Below are 24,993 nucleotides of genomic sequence, written 5' to 3' on the forward strand. Positions count from 1 at the left end.
GCATGTTACCCAAGATTCTAATAGCATCATCACTATCTGCTCATCTTCTCTATTTTTATTTATTTATTTATTATTATTATTTTTGAACATTTACTCGTTTTTGAGGTAGAGAAAGAGACAACACAGCAGGGGAGGGGCAGAGAGAGAGGGAGAACAGAATCCGAAGCAGGCTCCAGGCTCTGCGCTGTCAGCACAGAGCCCAACCTGGGACTCGAATTCGCAAACCGCAAGATCGTGACCTGAGCCGAAGTTGGACATTTAACCGACTAAGCCACCAGGTGCCCCTCCCTCACCTTACTTTAAAAAAGGGCCAGGGCTAGCTGCTGTCTCAGCACAGCACAAAATGAAATCTTTCTTAACCCTTTAGTCACTTCTGGTTTATTCTTACTGGTTTTGTGATTCTTTTTTTCCAGGAGAAACTTAATTGTCCTGTTTTCTGTTTTGGTATTACCTTCTCTTTCTACCTTTCTTCCTAGTTTTGTTTTGTTTTGTTTTTTTTTCCTTGTTTTTTTTTTTTTTTTTTTTGTGTGTGTGTGTGTGTGTGTGAGAAATGACCACACATAGAAGTTTGGTTCTGGTTTCGTTTGGTTCTCTTTCTCTTTTACTCCTACTGCAAGTGGGTACTTGTATTAGTTGTATTTCATCTTAATATTTTTCTCCTTTAAATTTTAATAAAGGATGGGGAAAGAAGATACTGAATTTTGATTCCTTGATACTGATTTTAGCATATTCAGCAGTGCTATCTAGTACGGTTTTTAGAGTGGTGTGTTATTTTAGTGTTACTGTATGCGTTACCACTTAATTTTGAATTTTTTTCACTAAGGGTTATATGTAGTGTATTACAAATGGAAAGTTACAAACTAGGTTTGATGCATACTTTTTTTTAATTTAAAAAATAATTTTTTTTTTTTAACGTTTATTTATTATTGAGAGACGGACTAGGGGAGGGGCAGAGAGAGGAGGAGAGACAGAATCTGAAGCAGGCTGCAGGCTCCGAGCTGTCAGCACAGAGCCCGACGGGGGGGCTCGAACTCACAAACCGTGAGATCATGACCTGAGCCGAAGTCGGATGCTCAACCGACTGAGCCACCCAGGTGCCCCGATGCATATACTTTTAAAAAAGGCATTGTATAAGTAAATTCGTCTGAGAGGAGACTGGAGTTCTAATCTGGTTTCAATTTTAGATACTTGAGCATAGTTGGATTTCCTTTGAATCTCTTCTGTTAGGTATGAGTAATAGTCTTGCTATAGTTCTGGAATTGCTAGGATTAAAGAAAGACGTGTTAGACGTATACAAAGTATTCATATAGAACAACAATGTACAAAAACTTAGTAGTTTTGTCTTTGTTATTGGAGGAAACACTGAATCTCCATGAATGAGTTGGGATTAAAAGAACATCTCAATTTGGAGGCCTGAAAAGTAAAGTAGGACTTAAAAAAAAACAAAACAAAACTCTAAGCATTAATTGAACACTGGGTCACCTGGAGCTGTTGGTTACTTGAGATCGACTAACTACCCATCTGTGTCTCATGAAATCTTTTAAGGATGGAATCAGGAAGCTGGGCCTCAGGAACAACAAACTGAAACCAACAGTTCAGATAGTCTTACCTGTTGTCTCCACCCCGTGTGTGTCTGCTTTGTCCCTTTTCTCAAGACTGCTTCCTAATGAGGCTGTGTTAAACATAGCCATTATAATGCCAGGCTTTACCCTTAACAGTCTAGGTACCCAGAGAATCTCGGGGAAGGACTCTTGAGTAGTCCAGCATAGGTCATTTACAGTCTCCTGAGCCCTAGTTAACTTGTGGGTGTTGTGGGATATAGGGGCTTATCATGTAGTATGTGGCAGCTTCTGTAGGAATCTGTGGGAATACATTGCATAGAGAGAAACAGATGAAACGTGGTTGTCTAGTATGCGTACCCCTTGTATTTAATGTCGTATTTCAATTTGCAAAATGCCATGGAGCTCTTCAGATCTCTTCTGTAATACACAGAAACATTGAGAAATTTAAGGCAAGATTTTTTTTTTAATGTTTATTTTTGAGTGAGCGAGCACAAGCTGGGGAGGGGCAGGGCCGGGGCGGGGGTGGGGGACAGGATTAGATTCGGGCTCTGCGCTGACGGCGGAGAACCCATGTGGGGGGCTCAAACATATGAACCATGAGATCGTGACCTAGCTGAAGTCAGATGCTCAATTGACTGCACTACCCAGGTGCCCCATACTTTAATGTTTTTATTTGTTTATTTTGATGTTTTTATTTATTTTTGAGAGAGACAGCGAGTGGGAGAGGGCCAGAGAGAGGGAGACACAGAATCCGAAGCAGGCTCTGGGCTCCGAGCTGTCAGCATGGAGCCCAACACGGCGTTCGAACTCACCAGCCATGAGATCATGACCTGAGCCAAAGTTGGACGCTCAGCCAACTGAGTCACCCAGCCACCCCTTTAATCAGTTTTTAAAACCTTACTACATAGTGTATGTTCATTTACATTTATCTGTCACATTTATTTTTGCCGCACTGTATCTGGGGTCATTTTATTGCTGGTGGAAAAACTCAGTTTTTAATCTGACAAAAAGCTTAATTCTTAAAAGATAATTTCATATGGTATAGAATTCTCAGTTGGCACATATCTTTAGTGTGCTGAAGAAAATAATTCCACTGTCTTCTGGCTTCCATCATTGCTGTCAAGAGGTCAGCTGAGAGTCTGTAAAAAATAATTCTCTCCTTTCCTTAGATAGATTTTCTCTATCTTTGATACTTTGTCATTTCCTTATGACATGTCTAGGTAAATGTCTTTTTATTTATCCCGTTTAAGATCATTTGGGCTTCTTGAGTTTAAGCGTTGGTAGAGAACACCAGTGAGAGCACCAGTGCTAGAAGATTCCAAGCCATTAAATGTTTAGATATGCCTCTACAATGCCTTCATTCTTGTACTTCTGCGATTGTAAATGTTATGTTTGAACATCTTACTTTTATCCTCAGTATATCTTCATTTTTAATCTGTTGGCTTCTGTGTTGAATTCTGTGTAATTTTGGTCTTAATGTTTGTTGCCAGATCTGTCTATTGAGCTTTATTTTTATACACGTATTAGAAGTTCATTTTGGTTTTCTTTCATATTTGTCCTTTTAATAGTTTCCTTGATACCTTTGGCTTTTTTTCATTAAATTTTTTTTTAATGTTTATTTTATTTTATTTTTGAGAGAGAGAGCGTGAGCAGGGGGGGTGCAGAGAGAGAGACACACATAGAATCCGAAGCAGGCTCCAGGCTCTGAGCTGTCAACACAGATACTGACGTGGGGTTGGAACCCATGAACCATGAGATGATGAGCTGAGCTGAACTTGGGACGCTTAACCCACTGAGCCACCCAGGCGCGCCCCGCCCCGCCTTTGGCTTTTGCAATTTTGTCTCTTACATCTTTAAACATAGAATTTTAAGATTTGCCTGATAATTCTAATATCTGAAATCTATGTGATTGTTTCTGTTGTTTGTTTTTGCAAGTTCTTGTTCATGGTGCCTTGTTTACTTATGTATACTCTGTGTGGTGTTCACCATGTAGTTTATTTGTAGAGGTTTCCTGAACCTGGAATAAAGGAGCCTTTATCCAGAGAAGATGTGCTTTGGCTTCTGGCAGGTATTTAAGTGCACAAAAACTTTGCTACCAAAAATGTAGCCCTTCGCCTGGCAAGGGAACTTGTTAGAAATGCATCACACCAGGCCTGTACTTATATTTTAATAAGAACCTGCATTTTAATGAGATCCCTAAATCAGTGTTAGGCAGGCTAAATATTGAGCCGCCCTGTACTGAAAAATTGGCAAGATTTGGAATACTCTGGTTTGAAGTTTCTTGGATTATTCAGATTATTGAAATTTCAGATTATTCAGAATATGACAGGAAATCTTGGCAAGGCATGTGTAGCTTTCAGATTTGGTTTTTTACTTTCTCTTTTCTCTCCATCAGTGACTCTTCCTGTCCTCACTGCTTAGCAAGTTGATTTAGCAATTTAAAAAAAAAAAATTTTTTTAATGTTTATTTATTTTTGACAGAGCATGAGTGGGGGAGGGGCAGAGGGAGAGGGAGACCCAGAATCCGAAGCAGGCTCCAGGCTGTGAGCTGTCAGCACAGAGCCCGACACGTGGCTCGAACTCAGACCGCGAGATCATGACCTGAGCCAAAGTTGGACGTTCATCCGACTGAGCCACCCAGGCGCCCCTGATTTAGCAATTGAGTGGAATGAGGATTAGGGATATATCTGGTCATCTTAATTCTCAAGGTGTAGCTCATAGTGGGTTGTTTTTAATAAATTGATGATGACCAAAATTTGAAATAAGATTAGGTTCTTGAGTAATTTGGGTTTGGAGAGTAAAGTGGGGAAAAGCTTCAAACAAGTGATCAACATCATTCATCGTTAAGGAAATCTAAATTAGATCAGTGAGATACCACTACACCTCCATCAGAATGGTTAAATTTTAAAAGACTAACACCATGTGTTGACAAGGTTATGGAGCAACTTGAAATTGTATACTTATCGATAGGACTGTAAAATAGTATAGCTGCTTTCGGAAAGGTTTTGTGGTTCTTTTAAAAGTTAATTATAGGGGCGCCTGGGTGGCGCAGTCGGTTAAGCGTCCGACTTCAGCCAGGTCACGATCTCGTGGTCCGTGAGTTCGAGCCCCGCGTCGGGCTCTGGGCCGATGGCTCGGAGCCTGGAGCCTGTTTCCGATTCTGTGTCTCCCTCTCTCTCTGCCCCTCCCCCGTTCATGCTCTGTCTCTCTCTGTCCCAAAAATAAATAAAAAAAAAAAAAAAAAAAAAAATTAATTATAATTGTTAGGGTGCCTGGGTGGCTCAGTCAGTTAAACATCTGACTCAGCCCAGGTCATGATCTCACAGTCTGTGGGTTCAAGCCTTGCATCAGGCTCTGGGCTGACCACTCAGAGCCTGGAGCATATTTCGGATTCTGTGTCTTCCTCTCTCTCTGCCCCTCCCCCGCTCACATGCATGCGTGCGCACTCTCAAAAATAAACAAACATTAAAAAATGTTAAAAAAAAGTTAATCATAATCTTCACGATGATCTAGATATTTTGCTCTTAGTATTTACTTAAGAAAAATGAAAGGATATATCTATGAAAAGACTTCCAGAAAAATGTTTGTAGCAGCTTTATTCATAATGGCCCAAACTTAGAAACAGTTCATGTGTTTGCTAACAGAAGAATGGATAAGCAAAATGTGATATAATCATCCAGTGGAATACTACTTAGCAATAAAAACTGATAACACTCAGCCACGTGAATGAATCTCAGGATACACAGAGTCAAGGAAGCTTTGTGCAAAGGAGTACACATTCTGTGGTTAAATTTGCATGAAATTGGAAAACAGGCAGAACTAATCTCTGAGAAAAATTAAAGCGGCACTTTGAGAGTTGGGAAAAGTGCAGGATTGACTGGGTGGGAGCACAGAAACTTTCTTGAGTGGTATTCTATTTGATAAGGGTTTAGTTAACACATTTAGGATTAGGTGAATGCATTTGACAAAATTCATTAAATTTTATGCTTAAGATTTGTGCATTTCACTGTAAATGTAACAAAACTTGAAACAAAATTTTCATGTTAGTTAATGATATACACAAAGTATAATGATGTCTGCACCTTAACTTTGAAATGCGTCAGAAATAGGATGGACATTTGGCCAGACAGGGATATATAGGTGAATAGATAGGGATACATATGTGATAAAGGAGATTAACACACCACTACTTGTAAAAAGCTAGGTGATGGAATTATGGGTGTTTATTAAACAGTTCTTTCAAATTTTTGTATTTTGAAAATTTTCATAACAAATTGTTGGGGAGAAAGTAGTGAGAGAGAAGGGAAAAGATTAAAATGAGTTCAGAAAGGGAATTGGATTTATACAACTAGCCCGTTGTACGAATTCTGTTCAATTTACATTTGTGCCATGTTAAGGATGATAACTATTGATTTGAAAGTGGCTTTTAATTTTTTGATTTAATCCTTTTATTCAGCTAAGAAATTTTTGTTTTAGGCTAGAAAGCAGGAGAACCGCCTGTCTATATCGACTGTAGTGTGCCCAAGACTCTTTGTAGCTCAATTATTGCTGGCTGTGTCCACTCGTGTGTATGTAACAGATCCAGTGCTCCGTTTAGAAGAAGGGCTTTTGTTAATATACCTTATTGGTCCACCCCAGGGTTGTTTCACTTTATTTCATCACATTCCGTGTTTACATGTTATTTACATGTTACGCTTAAGGCGCCCGTTAGTCAGTACTTGTGATTTAGCAGGATGCTGAAGGGCAGAATGCCTAAGGTGGAGGTGTTGTGCTAGGATGGAGTCATGTGATCGCTGTTAAGCTCCGCTGCAGATGGTTGGGCAAAGTGTGGAATTGATTCTGCATCCTCTGGAGTTTACTGTGAGGCAGTTGGATCTCATAGTATCAGAAGACTCATACTCAGCTTCATATGATGTATGAGGAGGGAGTACTTCTCCACTCAGGAACTATGAAAACAGGACTGTGGGAAGATGTCCAGTCACTGTGGCCACTTCCCGCACGGATGGGGGACAGGGTTTGTTTTCTTTTGTATCTTCACCTCTGAGAGGCATGTTTTCTTTGATAATCTTACACTGTTAGAGTTGGGAGTCGGGCAACAGGGATTTAAAGGATGAATTAATGAAATGTAGGTTGACACATTTAGGTCAAGGATGATTTGTTCTATATCCAGAAGCTCAATTTTTCTCATTTCTGATAAAAGAGAACTCTCAATGGACATTTTTTTTTTTAAAAAGCAAGTGGTGATGACTCTGGAAACAAAAGCAACAGTCTTCCTTTCCCCTCCAGAGATGATAGTAACATATATTTGAGTGCTCACTCTTTCTCTAAGAGACTTGTTATGGAGGGTTTCAAACATACAGAAATAGAACTGTCTCTTGAAGCTCTGTGGACCCACAACGCAGCTCTGACACCATTAGCTCCTGGCCACTCCATCACCATACTCTTAACCCCGCCTCAGTTACTTTGAAGCAAGTTTTAGTTGTTATTTGATCTGTAAATGTTTCTGTCAGCTTCTCTGAAAGATGAGAACTCTTTTTAAAAAAGACATAAGCTTAATACCATGGTTGTATAATAAAACATAGTTCCTTAAGATCTGTAAATATCCATCCAGTGGTCAAACTTTCCATACTGCATTTTGTTGATGTATCTCTTAAAACTTAGTACGTACATGTTCTCTCTTCTCCACCGTGCCCCGCCCTGCCCCCCCCCGCGCGGTTTGCTTACTGTATTTTCTAAGTGTTTTACTTTCAGTTAATTTTTTTTTTGTAATAACTCTGGTCATTTTTCCCATTAAAAATTTTTTTTCAATGTTTATTTTTGAGAGAGAAAGAATGCGAGTGGGGGAGGGGCAGAGAGAGAGGGAGACACAGAATTTGAAGCAGGGTCCGGGCTCTGAGCTGGCAGCACAGAGCCCAGTGCGGGGCTTGTACCCACCAACCACGAGATCATGACCTGAGCTGAAGTTAGACACTCAGCTGACTGAGCCACCCAGGCGCCCCAATTTTCAGTTAATTTTAATAACTTAATGAGATACAGGTATCCTCATTTTATAGGTGAGAAAACTAAGGCTTTGGTAGGTAAGAAATTTCTCCAAGGTAACATGGTTTATGCTGGAGCCATGATTCGAACTAATTAAAGAAATAGATGCCCTTTAGAAGCTTCCCTCTCTGCTCTACTGTTGACATTTAAGGTATCTTTTTATGGACTTTTCCCCCTACATATGTACAGACAAATACATGGAATTTTTCCCTGTTTTGTTCTTATCGTCAGGTCTCAGCTTAACATATCTCTTCAGAGAAGTAATACCTGATGAGTCAACCTTTCCTTCCCCCTTCCTGTTACTCTCTACTTTGTCCTATATTTCTCCTATTCCATCTTTCCTGGCATTACCACAAGGTGCAGATAGCTGGGTTATCTTCGTCTTCCCAATTGAGCATGAGCTCCATCCGGGCAAAGGTTATGCCGATGCCTGTGAAAGCTTGAAAATACTTGTTGAGGGAATTTACTCAGTTCTGCCCTTCGTCTGAGTGCGGCATTTATGTTTACCTCTTTGTTTTTAGGACTTCTGGGCCTGCCGTAGACTTGCAGCAGTGTGGCTATTTCGCCATTCCCCTCCTGAAAGCATTTGGATTCTCTCCAGTTTTTCCTCTGTGACATACTGCAGCTAGCATCTTGATCACATATATTCTTGCATACTTGTGCAAGTCTTTCTTTAGATTCCCTGGAGAGTCCTAGAAGTGGAATGCTGGATTCTAAGAAGATGAGTGCAGGTTTTAGCTGTGGGATGTAGAAGAGTCATGTAAAGATTGTGGAGGATTAGGTGAGGTGTAATGATAGCAAGAGAATGGTGTAACCTGTGTCAGTTCTCAGACCTAGCTGAATTGGAATAATGTAAGGGTCTTTAAAAAAAAAATCAGCTTTGATTTCCCTTTACCCCCATTCTGATAGGGCCCAGGAACCTGTATTTAAAAAAAACTTAGGTTTGGGAACAACAGCTTTTTTTTTTTTTTTTTTTTTTTTTTTTTTTAAGTTTATTATTTTGAGAGCGAGCAGAGAGCAAGCATGAGCAGGGGCAGAGTGAGGGAGAGAGAATCCCACGCAGGCCGTGTGCTCTGAGTGCAGAGCCTGATGCCGGGCTTGATTTCATGAACCGTGAGGTTATGATCTGAGCCAAGATGAAGGAAGAGTTGGATGCTTGACCAACTGAGCCACCCAGGTGCCCAGGGAACAACAGCTTTAATATTTTTCTTGGTTATAGGTTTGTTACGTGTTCTGGCTCATTATGGAGGCAGTCCTTAGCACCTGTTTATTTATTTTTAATTTTTTAATGTTTGTTTATTTTTGAGAGAGAGCGAGACAGTGCGGTCGTGAGGGACAGACAGGAGGGAGACACAGAATCCAAAGCATGTTCCAGGCTCTGAACTGTCAGCACAGAGCCCCACGCGGGGTTTGAACTCAAGAACCGTGAGATCATGACCTGAGCCAAAGTCAGACACTTAAACTGACTGAGCCACCCAGGCGCTCCAGCACCTACTTATGTTTTGTAAAAATGCTACTGTTTGTAGAAATGTGGAGCACTGGTCTGTAGAGTTTATGACATTCTTTTTTTTTGGTTTTTTTTTTTTTTTTTTTTAAGATTTATTTATTTTTGAGACAGAGCATGAATGGGAGAGGGTCAGAGAGAGAGGGAGACACAGAATCTAAAACAGGCTCCAGGCTCTGAACTGTCAGCACAGAGCCCGACGCGGGGCTCGAACCCACGGACCACGAGATCATGACGTGAGCCGAAGTCAGACGCCCAACCGACTGAGCCACCCAGGCGCCCCGAGTTTATGACATTCTAAATGTGAGGCTTTTTTTAACCTTTGAAAAATACTGTCTGAGACTGTTTCCAAATTTACATACAATTTCTATAACATACAGAATTTTTTAAATTAATTAATTTTTCTCCTGTGACATAGATAATTTTAAACAAAAATTTGGCACTGTGCATTTTTCTGCTTTATATTAAAGTTACAGTCTGTATCTTGTTTCCCCAACTTTTGAGTTAAATTTTTTAGTTTTGTTTTCCCTGAGCCTAACCACAAACTTAGTAGTATTTGTTCCTGAAAATGCTTCAGGATCTAACACTGTTGATTACAGGTTACATATTGTTGTTTCAAAAAGTTGGTACCAACCCATGATTATCACAGTGTTGAAATATTTTTTGTTGTTGCCAGGCAGGCTAGGTAGACTTTTTAATACAAGCAGTCTTAAATAAATTAACCTCTCTGGTTTCATTATTATGGTGGAGTTCGCAGCAGTGATGAGAACATACATGTATTGAAGAAAATACTCTGAAATTGCCTTATTACGTGCGTTCTAAAGGTCATTTACCAAACACAATTGTTTTTATCCATGGGGAGGAGCACCTTGCTGTAAACTACAGGATACTTCGGGTTTTACTTTCAGTTACTGTGATTCTTACCCAGCGGGCATCTTCCTATCCCTTCCTATCCCTGGTGGAGAGAGGCGTTTTACTGATTATTCTTCCCTCCTTCCTTCAGTAGTTCTTCCTTTTGATAATCACTGTGTCTGATTGTGGTGTTACTAGGTCTTTATGAGGAGGAATTTACACAATATACCCCATTTAAGAAAAGCTAAACTGTTAGGCTAGAGTGTTACAAAATTGAGAGCGGAATCAGATTTTAGAGGCTAGCTAGTCCATAACCTTTCCCTTTTGTCTTTTCATTCCTGGGGAGGTAGAAAAGAACATCTTTAAGAGGATGTACTAAAAATGCTGGTGATAAGCTGACCTTCTACCCCCACCACCGACTGGCTAATTATGGTAGCCCGCAGGATTGAGACCTGTTAAAACTGGGTCTGTGAGCCATCTTGGGCACATGGGCCGAAACTTGCTGACTCTAGTCTATAATCTTGAGGCCTTAACAACAAGAAAGAAATGCTCTATTAAATGTAGTTAGTGTTTTGAAGGATTATAGAAGTGTTAGGAGCTAAGACAGGATTTATATTAAGGAATGAGGTGCTCTGCATTTTAGAAGTAGCTGGACTGGATTGTATCTCTTTGTGATAAATTGGCTGATCATAGTATAGTATTCCACAAAATAGATTTTTGGTGCAGTGATGGATACACGATCTCTGGCTGATTCAGCATGTCATTCCTTGTGGTCTGTGTTTTAGGCAGTAAGAACTCCATTTACTTGGAAACAGGATTTGAATTACAGATTACTTTTTTTTTTTTTTTTTAAATAAACATGTATCTGGGGTGTGGAAACCTTTGAAAATCACGTTTTGAATTTTTCTGCAGTTTTTAGTAATGAGGCCACATGACTAAAAGAAATGAAAATGAGAAAATAATCTCAACATGGCTAGTATTTTAATTTTTTTTTTTCCTGGTTATTCTTACCCACTAAGTGTTAAAATTACAACATATGTAATTGTGTGAAGAATTTTTTGAATAGGGAAAATAGGTACATGGTTCAGAATGTGAAAGGCATCAAAGGGTCCTGTTCTAACAAGGTAGATGATTTAAAGTTTTTTTTTTTAATGTATTCTTTATTAGTAATATTTAAGCCAGTTATTATTTACATGTAAAATATATATGTAGATGTGTTCTGTGCACAGCATTCTGTACCTGCTTTTTTGCTTAACAAAATCTTGACAGTAGTTCCATTTGTAGTGCATAGAGCATTTTCCTTTTTAAAATCTTAAGGTTGTCTTTCTGTTTTATAACCTGTTTTTAACATTGTACAATAGTGTTTTTTCTTCTGTTTCTTTTATTACCCATGTCCTCCTTTTTTGTCTCCTTCAGTTGTTTGCCCAATTCAGATTTCTTCTTCTGCCCTGCAGTTCATTTTCAGTTTTGCTTTCGGTCATTCTCCTTTTGAGCAGAACAGATCATCTCAGTGCAAAGCCTATGTGCTACCTTTTGCGTGGTGGGTTGGTGATTGTTTCCCCAGCTGATCTTAATTTTGGAGTTGCTGTTTCCCTTTCCTGCTTCTCTCTCCAGTTCTAGGCTGTTTTTTTGTCCTGATTAATCAGGGTGCTGTTAAACGCAAATGGCGAGCCTGCCTCCTTTTTAGTAGGTACACCTCCCTTCTGTTCCGCAGCTTGTGAAATTGGCCCCTGAGGAGAAGGCACTTTGATCTTTTGTTGCCCTTGCTCTGCAATTCTGTTTTTTCCAGGAAAGGGTCATTGATGGAAACCCTTGAGGTATTCTTACCTTTTTCTTCTTTAAAAACTCCATGGTCTTTACCTCTTTCCTGTTTTTGGTATAGATTTTGTTGTATCTGTTGAATTGTCTTCTATGATTTAGGGTATAGTCCACTTTTCTCTGGCTTCATTATACGTGGGTTTTTTTTTTTTTATGAATTTTTAAGCTTTTATTCATTTTGCTTGATTTCAGGAAGGGAAATGAAGAGCTTTCACCACACTGTCCCCTTTCTGGGAGATAACTGTTGTGTCTGGGTTACGTCCAAAAATCTTTTGAATCAAGTGTGCTTAGACCCAAGAAATATTGGAGTCTCTTATATACTAATTAATGTATTGACAGAGTCCATTGTGAATCTCAAGTCTTGTTGAATAATATACTTTGTAAGAATAATGCCAAAATTAATCTCATGAACTCTTGCCAGATGGCACGTAAGGTAGATTCTTAAGGCATATTACAATTGTAAAATGGGGGTGTTGGCATCCCTTCCTGTGCCCAGTGTTGAATATAGTTGGTAAGTGTTGGGTGATACTTAAAAGATCGAGGGTTTGTTGTAGGCATTTTAGTTTTTAATTTGCGCTTTGTAAATGAAAGTATAGTATAGAAGTTATTCAGAGTTCAGACCGTGGTGGGTCAGGTGTATTCTATTTTGCCCCTCTGTAAATGGATTAGCTGTCCACAGATCAATAAGCAAAAAGTGGTTAATTTTTTGGAGTAGAATAGCATGTGTAAAGTATATTTTCCACTGGCGTTCTGGAGAGCTGGATTCTGCTGTTAGTCTGTATATCCCTAAATAGATGTAGGCTCTTGAGCAGTTGACTCTTTGGATGAGGATATCCTCTTGCATAAATGAGATAATTCCATCAGGTATGGATTGAACATAAGTTTATGGTTTCTACTCTCATGTACGTTCTTAGTGCTGCTGGGCAGTCATCCTTTCCCATAGCTCCTTCCTCTGTTTTACTTTAGGTAAACTCTTTGAAATCTCCATTCTCTCTTATTTTTCTCATACCTGTTAGTCACAGATTCAGTCAAGCTAGGCATGTACTTCCTTGCTTCCATTTATCTTCTCTTGCCTTGGAGATTGATGTACCTTTCTTATCTGAGGCTTATGCTCTTAATTCTGTTTTCCTCCTGTAGGATATTGTTAGTAAACTATACGCCGTTTCCAGCCCTTTCAGTAATTTTTTTCCTTATGACATAAACATGTTCAAGACATTTTTTTAGAAATGAAGATCACACCATGTGGCCTTGGTCAAACCTGCCGCCCTTACTTGGTTGGCTGTCTCTTCTCTGTCCTCTTTATAGGCTAGCATTTAGTGTTTACTGTCCATTTAACTTAGTCATACGTTCTCCTCCCCTCCATTTCTAGAAACAACTCTCACCAGTATCCAAATCCTGATGGACACTGTTCCGTCTTGTGTGTCTGTTCTTTCTGCCTATCTTATTCCACTTAGTGTCTGCAATACCACCTTCCTGATTTTTTCCCCATACTTTTTGTTTTTGTTTCATATTTTCAATGTTTATCCCCCATACTTTGATTCTCCTCATCTGAATTCTTCCTTTTCTGTTTTCCTTAGATTTCGGTGTTTCCTAAGGTTTCATCCTGGGCCTGTTGCATACTTTTCATTGAGGAAGTGAAGTCTCCTTGATTATCTTGGTTTCACCTTCTACACATTGATCATTTTTATCATGTACACATTACCCTTAACTACTTAATTCCAGATCTTTATTTCCATCTGTATGCTGGAACTCTTCACCTAAGTATCCTACATAATAACTCAAACTGGACATGTTTGACATTAGACTTTTTTTTTGCCCCATTGGTTTCCTTGGGTAATGTTACTACCATTTCTTATGGTTTTCTGAAGTTAAAAGCAGAACTTAAAACTATAGAATGAACACGTAGTAAAGATTTTATTCAGCTCACTAATTAATGAAGGGGAACCTGTTAGGGAAAGCTGGTTTAAAAGCATCTGGGGAACTGGGTATTTAAAGGAAATTTGATAAAGGATTTTAGAATAAGTTTACTGGCGTCCTACAGGGCAACAGGGTGCACTCTTTGGGGTTATCTTATCAGCTGTTGTAGAAGTTCCTGTGGTATTTCCACTAGACACAGATCTGCAAGTCAACCGGTGAATTCATTGTCAGAACCCCTAAATAATAGTATATAGCAAAGTTGATGCTAGTCTTCTCTAGAAAATTAATTCCTAAGTGAGCCTGCTAATGTTTCATTTGATACTGAAAGGATTTGCTTTCTTTACTTTTTAGATAACTTTTCAACCCTTGTTACCACAGCAAGAAACCTGAAAGGCATTTCAGATTAGTGGTTCTATTCATATGCATGCTGAAGTTGGATAACCACAGACCCATATTCTCTTTTTTGATTGCCTAGATTTTATCGTTTCAACCTTTGACTGCCATCTCTTCATCATTTCACCTTCCATCGTTATCAGACCCTCATTTATCTATCCTTAGATCTGTTTGGTAGCTGAATAGTTGATCTGCCTCCTTATCTGTAGGTCTTAAACTAGTAATTTTGAGTTTTTAGGCCCTTCATGATACAGATCAGATTTGTTTCCAGGTCCAAGTTCTTCCCAGATCCCGTGTTTGAGCGCTGACGACTTGCTCCGTACTCCTCCATTGTGATTTCTTCATTCCTGTGTGCCATCCTTCTTGGCCCTCTTTAAGCTGAGCCTTCTCAATGGAGTAAGGGCAAAATTAAGTCACCTTTTCTTCTCTGTTTACAATATTACCTTTGATATTGCCTCTTGTATCATTTAGTATAATTTCTGATAATTCATTTAAGGATTGGGCAGTTAACAATGATTTTTTCAAAGAACTGTGAAAGGATTAGAATCTTCTGGATATCTTCCAAGCTTGGAAAGGTCATGGTTCTCTAATGTTTTGACTCTTTAAAAAAGGTAAATGTATAATTATTTTTATTTGTTCAGCCATATAACATAGTCACAAAGAGCATGGACTTGAGGTCAAATCTGTGTTTGGTGCTGACCCAGTTTCTTGTTAGCTTTGTGGTGGTAGGGTTATTTTAACTTAGCGTGTGCCACAGTTTCTTTGAAGGAAGTGAATTTCCAGTACCTATTTTTGGTAAGGTTGTTGTGAAAATTAAATGGAAAAGCATTTAGCCTTGTATATGGTAAGCACGGAATAAACATTACCCATAATTGTTTTTATTTTAGTTTTCCCTTTAAAACCTGTGTTTTCCACTAAATATTATTTTCTAGTGTTAAAATATATAATTTGAAATTACTTTGTGTGTTGTACAACATTCAGTATTCCATCATAAGATTGGATTGGGTTTGATGCCCCTACATTGAATCAAACACTTAGCTGACCCAGTTCTCAAGTCACTTGGCCCTTTTCCCTGTACTCAGTGGCTCTTCTTCCTCATTTCTGCTCCTTGTGAGCGGGGATTGTTTTGTCTCTCTCGTACCTCTCAACCCCTTGCTCTTTGGGAAGCCGAAAGGTTATTCATTAAAGATAGTGTTGTTTGAAGTCCTTGACATTCTTCTGCAAAAATGGCTTTTTGTTTTCGTAAACAAGGGTGACTTCTATTCCATTTTATTGTGGAGTTTAATACTGCCACTGGGCTGTTTAACTTCGCATACCTGCTCCTAAGTGTGGACTTTTTGTTTTAATCTAGTATATGCAGTTGTTCACATCTGCGGTTCTGGATGCCGTTACCTGCAGTCTGAAAGTCCATATGCCTTTACTCCGTACACACGGAGGCTACTTAATTTTGTAACACTTCCCTTTCCTTATTTGGAAAGTAGGAATAATAAAATGGTTTATAAGGCTCATTGGCACATTTAAATTTTGCTTAATAGAATAAACAGAGGAGTAAAGTGTCACGCAGTTGTGTTTATCACTGGTGTTATTAAACTCTAGTTTCAGAATCTGAAGCCAAACCAAGTGCCCTTTGCAGGCCCACGTCTAAATAGAGTGCCTAAGAAATGGGGTGCGGGGGAGACAGCAGATGAATAGGATTCACTTTCAGTGTCAGTTCTGGATGCGGAAAACTTTTCTGCAGACGTGTGTGGGACATAGATTGTAGCTTTTTAAAATGTTACCATCTTTACTGTGAAATAATACAGCTTTTTTTAGTTTCAGTGTCGCCTCTTAAATAGGTAATAGGTAGTGATGACACTTATGAATTAGCTAGCTCCCTGTTCTGGGTTACTAAGTTGGAGATTGGTTTTCCAGTCTGTCAGATGTCCTTCATGTGATAAAAATTCTGCATAAGTACTAACGAACCTCTGTGGTATTCCTTTTCGTATTTTCCTTTCATACTTGGCCATGATTAGGAAGAACTACTACATCCTGAAGTTAATTTTTGTAATCCATTTCTCTTGGTGTTCTGAGCTTTACACTGAGTGAGTGGTTGGTTTATCTCATTTTATTTTCTCTGTTAAAGTTTATTTATTTTGAAAGAGGAGAGAGAGAGCGGGGGAGGGGCAGAGAGAGGGAGAGAATCCCAAGCAAGCTCAGTGCTGTCACCACAGAGCCAGGTGTAGGGCTCGATCTCATGAACTGTGAGATCATGACCTGAGCTGCAATTCAAGAGATGCTTAACCAACTGTGCCACCCAGGTGCTCCTGAATCTTTTTTTTTTTTTTTTTTTAATCTCCCTCCCCGCCCCCCCCCCCAGTCTTAATCTCTTTTCTGTGATTTTGAATTAGCAGAATTAGAGGGAAATCAGTTTCCAGAATGACTACAGTTGAAATTTCCTTGAAAGAATATCCTTCTTTTAAAATTTTAAGAGTGCATTTTTTTTTTTTTTTTTTTAATTTTTTTTTTTCAACATTTTTTATTTATTTTTGGGACAGAGAGAGACAGAGCATGAACGGGGGAGGGGCAGAGAGAGAGGGAGACACAGAATCGGAAACAGGCTCCAGGCTCCGAGCCATCAGCCCAGAGCCTGACGCGGGGCTCGAACTCACGGACCGCGAGATCGTGACCTGGCTGAAGTCGGACGCTTAACCGACTGCGCCACCCAGGCGCCCCAAGAGTGCATTTTTAAGTATAGATTAATATGCCGTTCTGGATTTCCTGAAAGAGTTCTATTTGCCTGAAGAGCTAAGTACTTTTCACATAAAATTCAAATGCTGTTTAACCTGAACAATGAGTAAGTTTGTTGGCCACTTAGCTGGGAACAAAGTCATCGTGAGTTTTATAGTCGTGAACATACCCATTAGTGTTTTTATGCTTTTCCCGTTGAGGTCAGAGTCCTATATGCCATCTATTTTATTGGAATATTTTAGGATTTAATATCAGAGGTTTTATGTGATTATTTTCACAGAAATGAAGGTAGTATGTTAGAAGAGTAGGATGTTTCAGGACCTGATAGGGTTATTAACAGGTTGGACTTAAAACTTATAGTTTCAGCTTTAAGATGGAATCTTTTGAGTTCATACTCATTTCAGGTTCTTAAAACACAAATTATAGCTATGATATAGTTTCTATATTGGTGTAACTCACACATGTGTGTTTTAAAATTTAGTTAATAAAATGCAGTAGGCATAAGAGTATAACAAGAAGGAAAAAAATCACTGTATGGTGAAAATATTTGGGCTCTTACCTGGAGCCAGAGGAGTTCAGTTTGGCTGAAGTTGAGGTAGTGGTGATCTCCGGAAGGGATAGATCTCAGTGTCAGATTCAGAGGACTAGATCCTCAACAGATGGCTTGAACTTTTTTGGATTGGTAAAGGCTTAAGTTGGTCGCCCTGGATGGTCCCTTCCAGCTTTGGATTTATTGGTAATCCGGCAGAGGGGGAGGTCCTGTATATATTTTATGTTAATCATAGATTTACTTTTTGGGGTTTCGTACTCCAGAGTTGAACAGAGCCTGGCAGCTTTCCTTAAAAAACAGTTAGCCCTTGGGTAAATAACTGTCTTCTTATTTGCCACCACCCTTTCTGTCTTTAGCAAGAGTTATCTGTGAACAGGCCGTGGGCTGGTGATGGTAACGGTCACCGGTACGGGTGGACAAACTCGGAAGAAGTCGGGAGTGTTGTTAAGGTGCCTTCGGTAACTGCGGGTCCGAATGACCAGTGTCGCTTCGATCCCTTTGAATGACTTAACATCCCGTGACCTACAGTGTGCGTTTCAGGCTAGTGAGACCTACCAGTCTTGGTCGCTAACAGTCTTCTTTGCTTTTCAAAGTGAAGGCAGCAGTAGCTTGCTCTTCTCTTGTTTCCATGCTGTTGAGGCTCCAAGTGAAATGGCACTGTGATGTTTGAATTAGTAAAGCTTCTTGGGCGAATCCTGAGATAGAATGGCTTTTGCTTAATTCCTGAATAGGGTGCGGTTGTTCGCCGGTGCGGTACTGCCAGGAGAGGTCTTTCAAAATGTTTCCGGTCCTTGTCCCCACAGAATCAGAATCTCTGAGGGCAGAAGCCGGGCGTTCATATTTTGACGAAACTTCTCAGGTTATTGTGTAATTAATCCTTACTTAAAAGCACTATTGATTGTGTTTATAGCAAAATTCACTTTGAAACTCTATCTCTAGAAATGTAAGACTCACCTTGATAGTGGTTTTTATGAAGTTTCCCCCAATGCATTATTTGGCCACAAGGGTCGTATTTATTTGTGATAAGCATCTATAGTAATAAGAGTAATAGTTAATATGTACTGAGCCCTCGGAATAGCGTAGGCACCGTGGTAAGTGGTTTGCGTGGATTTGTCACTTAGTCCTCCCAACTGCTCTATGAGGTAAGTTCTTTATCCCCGTTTGGTAGACTGAAGCAGAGAAGTGTATGTACAAGGCCACACAACTTGTTGCTGGTAGAGTCAGGACTCAAACTCAGCCAGAGGCAGTTTGACTCGAGAGCCGAGAGCCGTGCATTTCTAACTGTTCTGCTAGAGTGACCTACCTCATGGCTTATTGTGGTTTATTGTTATTACGGTTTATTATGGTAGATAACAACAGTGACTCTTTTCATCTCAGACCTCAGACCCCAGGTCCTCTTTCTGAAAGGCAAGCAGTATTAAGTTTGCAATGTGTGGGCAATAGATAAGGATACATATGCAGTCTTTTAAATCTGCATACACACAGCCAGGAGTTTTATAGTGTTTACCCTCTAATATATCTTGGGGGAGATCTTTCCACATTGATACATGTAAATTCAGTCTTTCTCTCTCAGTGTTTGGTACTGTTCCCTGGTTTTTATTTCCAAAATTGACAGTTAGTACATGAGTAATTTGAACTTTCTGACCAGAGTTTATTTAGTATATTGATGATGGTGTGGGCATATGTGACAGAAACCATCTTTTTCTGCTGCTGAATTGGGTCAATATGTAACTCCAAAGAGAACCCACTTCTTGTTCTAGAGCATGGAAGCTCTTAAAACAAAATCCAGTAATAGATTTAGTCGTGAGTAATTTGCATTGTCTTTGGCACTGTGTCCTGTGATGTCACATGCGTTCTTTTCCCTCCCCAGTAAACAGAATGAAAGAACCCTAGTTGGAGTTTGACTGGAGGCTTAAGAAAAATTGTGAAGATTTGATTTACACAAATTGTGGTTCTTTCTATGATGGTGATAAGGGCCTGTTTATCAGTTAACTTGATTTTCTTTGGGTATCAGCATTTTTTCTACATAATAAATTTCTAATAGGAAGTTCACATTGATTAAGAACTGTGTTTCGAGTTAAATTGTTATATTTGTGAATTATGTTCTCAATATCGTATTGCTAACGACTCTGTGGGATAGGTGATATACTGATTTCACAGAAGAGGTAAAAAGAAATCGAGAGATGAAGTGTCTTGTCCAAGGTCACAGCCAGCACAGCTAATGTTGAAATCCAGGATATCTGGGACCATTTCTTAGTTCACTGGACTTCAGCCCCTTTCTCCTCATTTCTCCATAGTGTTACCCTTTCCTTTGCATTTATGATGTCATTTGTTATTCACAGCAATACTGTGAAGTAGGCATGACGTGTTGTTTATTCTGTGGCTGAGGAGTTGGAGGCTGGAGGCTCTGATTTGTACAAAGGCAGACAGACCCCTTTAATACCTGTTCTGTCACAGGACTTGAGCCAGAGTGTTCTGATGCTGGGTGTAGTGCCCTTTCCTACACACTATAAGAAATGGAGAAGCAAAGACAAATTTCTGCTTGCGCCCTGTTTTCTTTGAATTGAGAATTTCCTGGGTGTTCCATGAGAAATGTATGTTAACTTTATGTGCTGGGCTCTGGACCACATGCCTTGAATTTGGTATATTCCTGACATCTTATAATGACATTACTCAGATTTCAGATAAGACAATGTAGCATCAGTTTGGTCGTATAAATTGCTGACCTGAAATTTCCCCTTCATCTTTGTTGCCCCTTATCTGGTTTCTGTGGTGTACCACATATAGCTGATAATTTTTTCTCATTTTTCTTTTCCTTTCAGTGAATGGTAGTGTCTAGAAAGGGTATGTCCCTTCAAGAGAGAGGTGCCAATGTCCAACCGGCCTAATAACAATCCAGGGGGGTCACTGCGACGTTCACAGAGGAACACTGCCGGGGCCCAACCACAAGACGACTCGATAGGAGGAAGGTATGTATTGGATGGTAATTTGAAAAGTAAGTGGTGAAAAAAACCTGCTTTTTAAAAACCTCATTTTGAGGACAGAAAATTAAATGGTTCACTGCAAATGGGTAATTTTTTCCTAATTTTTTGAGCCAAGTAACACAAACAAAACTGGAATTCAAAGCAGTTCTTTCATCATTTTCCAAATGCGCTAGGCTCAAAAAATAGTTGTCAGTCACTGACATTATCAGAAATCTGATTCAAGGGTCGTTAGCATACGGCATGTCCTGTTGTGCTTGCCCTTTCTCCTCACTCTCTTAAACATGCTACAGCGTGTCTTTCGATCGTTTGTGGTGCCTTTTCTTTATGCAGGTCTTTATTTACTTTATTGAAAGGAAGCTTCGTTTGTTTTAAGACCTTGAGTTCTGATAACTAGCTTTTGAATCTTTTCCCCATCTTATTTTCGCCAGCGTGTGGGTACCGACAGGCTGGTGAGGCAGTCTGACTTTGTGGGCCTCTCCATTCTCGTTTTCTCAGTGGTATGGTGTTTCGCAGGTTTTTCAGTTAGAGTACTTGCCTAGGGGGGTAGGGTGAAGAATCAGATGCATTCTGTGGGATGGAAAATTCCTTGTCTGATTTAGCCAGGGACTGTCATTGTATGTATAAAATACTCAGAACCTCACTTGCAAAGCCTTCCTCTCCAATCCATGTTTAGCTTGCAATAAATCATGGCAAGGTTCTGATACGATTCTCTGACACAACATTTGGAGACACTACCATGTGTATATTGTCTAGCAAATGATAAAAAACTTTCTAAAAATGTTTTATTTATTTATTTATTTTGAACGAGAGAGAGCGTGAGCAGCGGAGGGGCAGAGAGAGACAGAGGGAGACACAGAATCCGAAGTAGGTCCAGGTTCTGAGCTGTCAGCACAGAGCCCGACATGGGGCTCGAACCCACGCACCGTGAGATCATGACCTGAGCTGAGGTCGGACGCTTAACCGACTGAGCCACCCAGTGCCCCTATAAGGAAAGTTTTTAAATGTCACATGTAAGGAATATATTGAAACCGATCCTGCTGACATCAGGCTCTTTTAGTAGGTGAGCGTATGGACTTTGGACAAGGACAGCATTGTGTGAAATTACTGCCTCTGCCATTAAATAGCTGCGTGTCTTTTGTTGTATCTTTTAGGACACCTCGGAGTTTTTGGTCCACGCAGTGGGGAGATCTGTTTCATAGGGCTGTTGGTTAACATCAGCAATCTGTAGTATGTTACATTGCTAGCACCACGCTTAGTGTGCAGAGTTCTGTTCTGAAATTGTTTTTTGCTTTATTTTACAATCAGATTATTCGTTGGAGTAGCCACACTTTATTTTCTGTTGATTAAAAAATATCCTTCCCCCATTGTAAAGCATAGCATGTTAATTTTAGTGAATTTAGAGAATAAGAGTATAAAGGAAAAAACCATAATTCCACAATCCACTTCTGACTTACACTGTTAACACTGGCATGTTTTTCCTTCGTCTTCTTTATTGCGCGCGCGCGCTCTCTCTCTCTCTCTCTCTCTCTCTCTCTCTCTCTCTATATATATATATATATGTGCTTATATGTGCTTGTGTTTACACGTAAATAACCTGTACCAATTTGGGGGTGCCTGGCTAGCTCAGTCGGGACAGCACATGACTCTTGATCTTGGGGTCGTGAGTTCGAGCCCCATGTAGAGATTTTTTTGAAAAGCAGAAAAAAAAATCAGTAACTTTTACCTTTTGAACAACTGGAGTTTTACATAGTAATACTCAGGTTCTGTTTGGACTCTTGCACGTGAGTGACAGTCTGGTCTCTCACATAGTACACTGGTTCTAAAATCCACAGTGATGTTTTCAGCGCCTTTATCTTTTTCTACCCATTGGTGTTAACTATTTTATTGTATTAATGTATTTTAAAAATATGAGCAAGAAATAGAAATGGTTAATATTAGTTATTAAGATGTATTGGTTTAAAGAACTAAGATAAAGTTGTAATCAAGATAGAACTCTTATTTATTTGTAGAATGGCACATTTTTGCTATAGTTTATTTGCTTTAAGTCTGTCAATGATTAGTTCAGTTGGTGCAGCCACTGTGGAAAACAGTATGTAAGTTCTTCAGAAAATTAAAAATAGAATTACCATGCAGTCTAGTAATTCCCTTGCTGGGTATTTACCCCAAGAAAACAAAAACACTAATTCCAAACATGCATCCCTGTGTTCACTGCAGCATTATTTATAATAGCCAAAATACGGAAGCAACCTAAGCACCCATCATTAGAAAGATGGATTCAGAAGATGTGGTGTACATATGTACAATGGAGTATTACCCAGCTCTAAAAGAGAATGAGATCTTGACATTTGCCGCAACATGGATGGACCTAGAGGGAATCATGCTGAGTGAATTAAGTCAGTCAGAGAAAGACACTACCGTGTGCTTTCATTTATATGTATAATCTAAAAAAAAAACAACAAACCAATGAAAAACAGAAACAGACTCATACAGAGAACAAATTGGTAGTTGCCAGAGGGGAGAGGAGTGAGCGGCAGGATGGGGGAAATAGGTGAAGGGGATTAAAGGTACAAACTTTCAGTATTAAAATAAGTCACAGATGTGAAAAGGAGAGCATAGAGAAAACATAGTAATATTGTAATATATGGTGACAGATGGTGACCACACCTAACTATGGTGAGCACCGAGTCATGTGTAGACTTGTCAAATGACTGTTGCACACCTGAAATTAATATGATTTGTCAGCCATACTTGAGAATAACGATTTGAAAAAAAAAAAAATTGTAACTCAGTTGTGAAGGATAAGTGTAGAATTTAAAAATGTGCTTGGAAAAAAAAATGTGTTTGGAATGGCAGAAAACATGCTGAAGAAAATAAAGCAGAGTATACTTAGGGTTTTTATACTTTAATCCCTTCTCTCTTCCCATAATGTAGCCCATTTCGGTTTTTACAATTTCAACTTTCACATATCCTCAAAAAACATTTCCCCAGAAAATTAGCACACAAAGGAGGGCCAATTCCCACCCACCCCCCCCTTTTAGAAACCCAGAATCATTTGTGTCATTTTCTGTGTCCTTAAAATTGTTTTAAAAACATGACTGTTAAAGTCTTGATGTTCCATTGTGTGGCTGTACCATAATTTAGTAATAACTCTGAATAGATACATTTTTCCTCTTTTTATGTGGATAAGTGTAATTAATGACTATGACGTATAAGTTTAGACTATTAGCCAAAAAAGTCTGAACCAGTTTGACTAAGAATGCAAATTTGTTCGTTTGAATTTTATTTTCCCCTCTCAGACAGCTTGATTCTTTGCTCATGATAGAATCTTGAGCCTGGAAAGGACCTTTTCACCGAAGCCCAGAATGACATTGGAAGCCCTCGTAGACTGTGCTGTACTAGAAGTGAACTAACCTCTAAGAAACCTCTCTTTTGATTTGGGGGAGACAGAGAAGATTGGGATAAATTGGGAGGGAGCAGTTACCACTGTATTTTCGTTCTCTTTAGCTGACTCCTGTTGACCAGCTTTCCTAAGTAAAATGCTGCTATTAGGCTTTTGACTCAAAAATAGACGTGGTCTTGAAAATGTATTCATAGCGGTACAGCGTTTCAGCTGATGGGCACGAGAGCAACCACTACAATAGTGCCCCGGTGGAGTGCTCGCAAATGTTTTTATGCGCCTTCTTTTAGTAGAGACTCAGAGGAGCTCTGCTAATAAGTAGGTAACCCCTATTCTCTGAATGTGGTAGTTTGCTCAGCATTCTACAACTGGTATGTAGAGTCAGGACCTGATTTCCAACCACTTGACTCTAAGTCAGTGATTATTTTCGTCACGCCAAACTGTTTTTACTGCACAAACCGCTCAGTTCCTATGATGAAGGACTTGGAAGAGGGTATGAAGTATGTATAATGGAAAAACCTCCACTCATTCAGTTGAGGACTTCAGTAGCAGTATTTCCCTCCTAGAATTTTTAAATGCATTCATTTTTGTATTCACTGTTTTCTTTCAGACTTGCATTAGGCTCTTCTTTGCATAGTGTCCCTCCTGTGACCGGTCCTGCCCATCCCCCAAATCAAGGTCATTTACGTTTTCCTTTCTTTTTAGGAGACTAGTTTTCATTCATTCTTTTTTTTTTTTTTAATTTTTTTTTTTCAACATTTTAAATTTATTTTTGGGACAGAGAGAGACAGAGCATGAACGGGGGAGGGGCAGAGAGAGAGGGAGACACAGAACCGGAAACAGGCTCCAGGCTCCGAGCCGTCAGCCCAGAGCCTGACGCGGGGCTCGAACTCACGGACCGCGAGATCGTGACCTGGCTGAAGTCGGACGCTTAACCGACTGCGCCACCCAGGTGCCCCAGTTTTCATTCATTCTTAAGCTAAAAGGAATTTGGATCTTTGGGATGTATTTCATATCTCCTGGTTATTTTCTCTGCTCTGTTTCTCCTGTCCTCCTCTGTCCATATATTAACTAGACTTCCTCCTCTATTATTTCCCTTTCCATTTCTTGTGTAGTTTTTTGGTTTATAGGTGATCTGTTCTTTTCTGTACTCTATCGGATTTTTTAATGGAGTGAGGAAATGGTTGAATCCAGTCCTCTCCACCTGCCCAGCCCCATTAAAAAAAATTTGTCTTCAAAGTTTTAGTTAT

The 24,993-nt window shown here is 39.5% G+C and overlaps 1 protein-coding gene across 8 annotated transcripts in view; it reads left to right on the forward strand.

Annotated features, from left to right (window-relative positions):
• Positions 1-24,993, forward strand: part of TRIP12 (thyroid hormone receptor interactor 12) — a 140,983-nt gene that overhangs the window by 20,569 nt on the left and 95,421 nt on the right. For all 8 annotated transcript variants that reach the window (XM_058702266.1, XM_058702245.1, XM_058702287.1 and 5 more), the window contains one exon: positions 20,185-20,331. In XM_058702266.1, the coding sequence (XP_058558249.1) occupies positions 20,234-20,331 (98 nt within the window). In that variant the 5' untranslated portion in view covers positions 20,185-20,233. The remainder of the gene's footprint in view (positions 1-20,184; positions 20,332-24,993) is intronic.

Source organism: Neofelis nebulosa, chromosome 2 (genome assembly GCF_028018385.1).
Source record: "Neofelis nebulosa isolate mNeoNeb1 chromosome 2, mNeoNeb1.pri, whole genome shotgun sequence".
Lineage (NCBI taxonomy): Eukaryota > Metazoa > Chordata > Mammalia > Carnivora > Felidae > Neofelis > Neofelis nebulosa.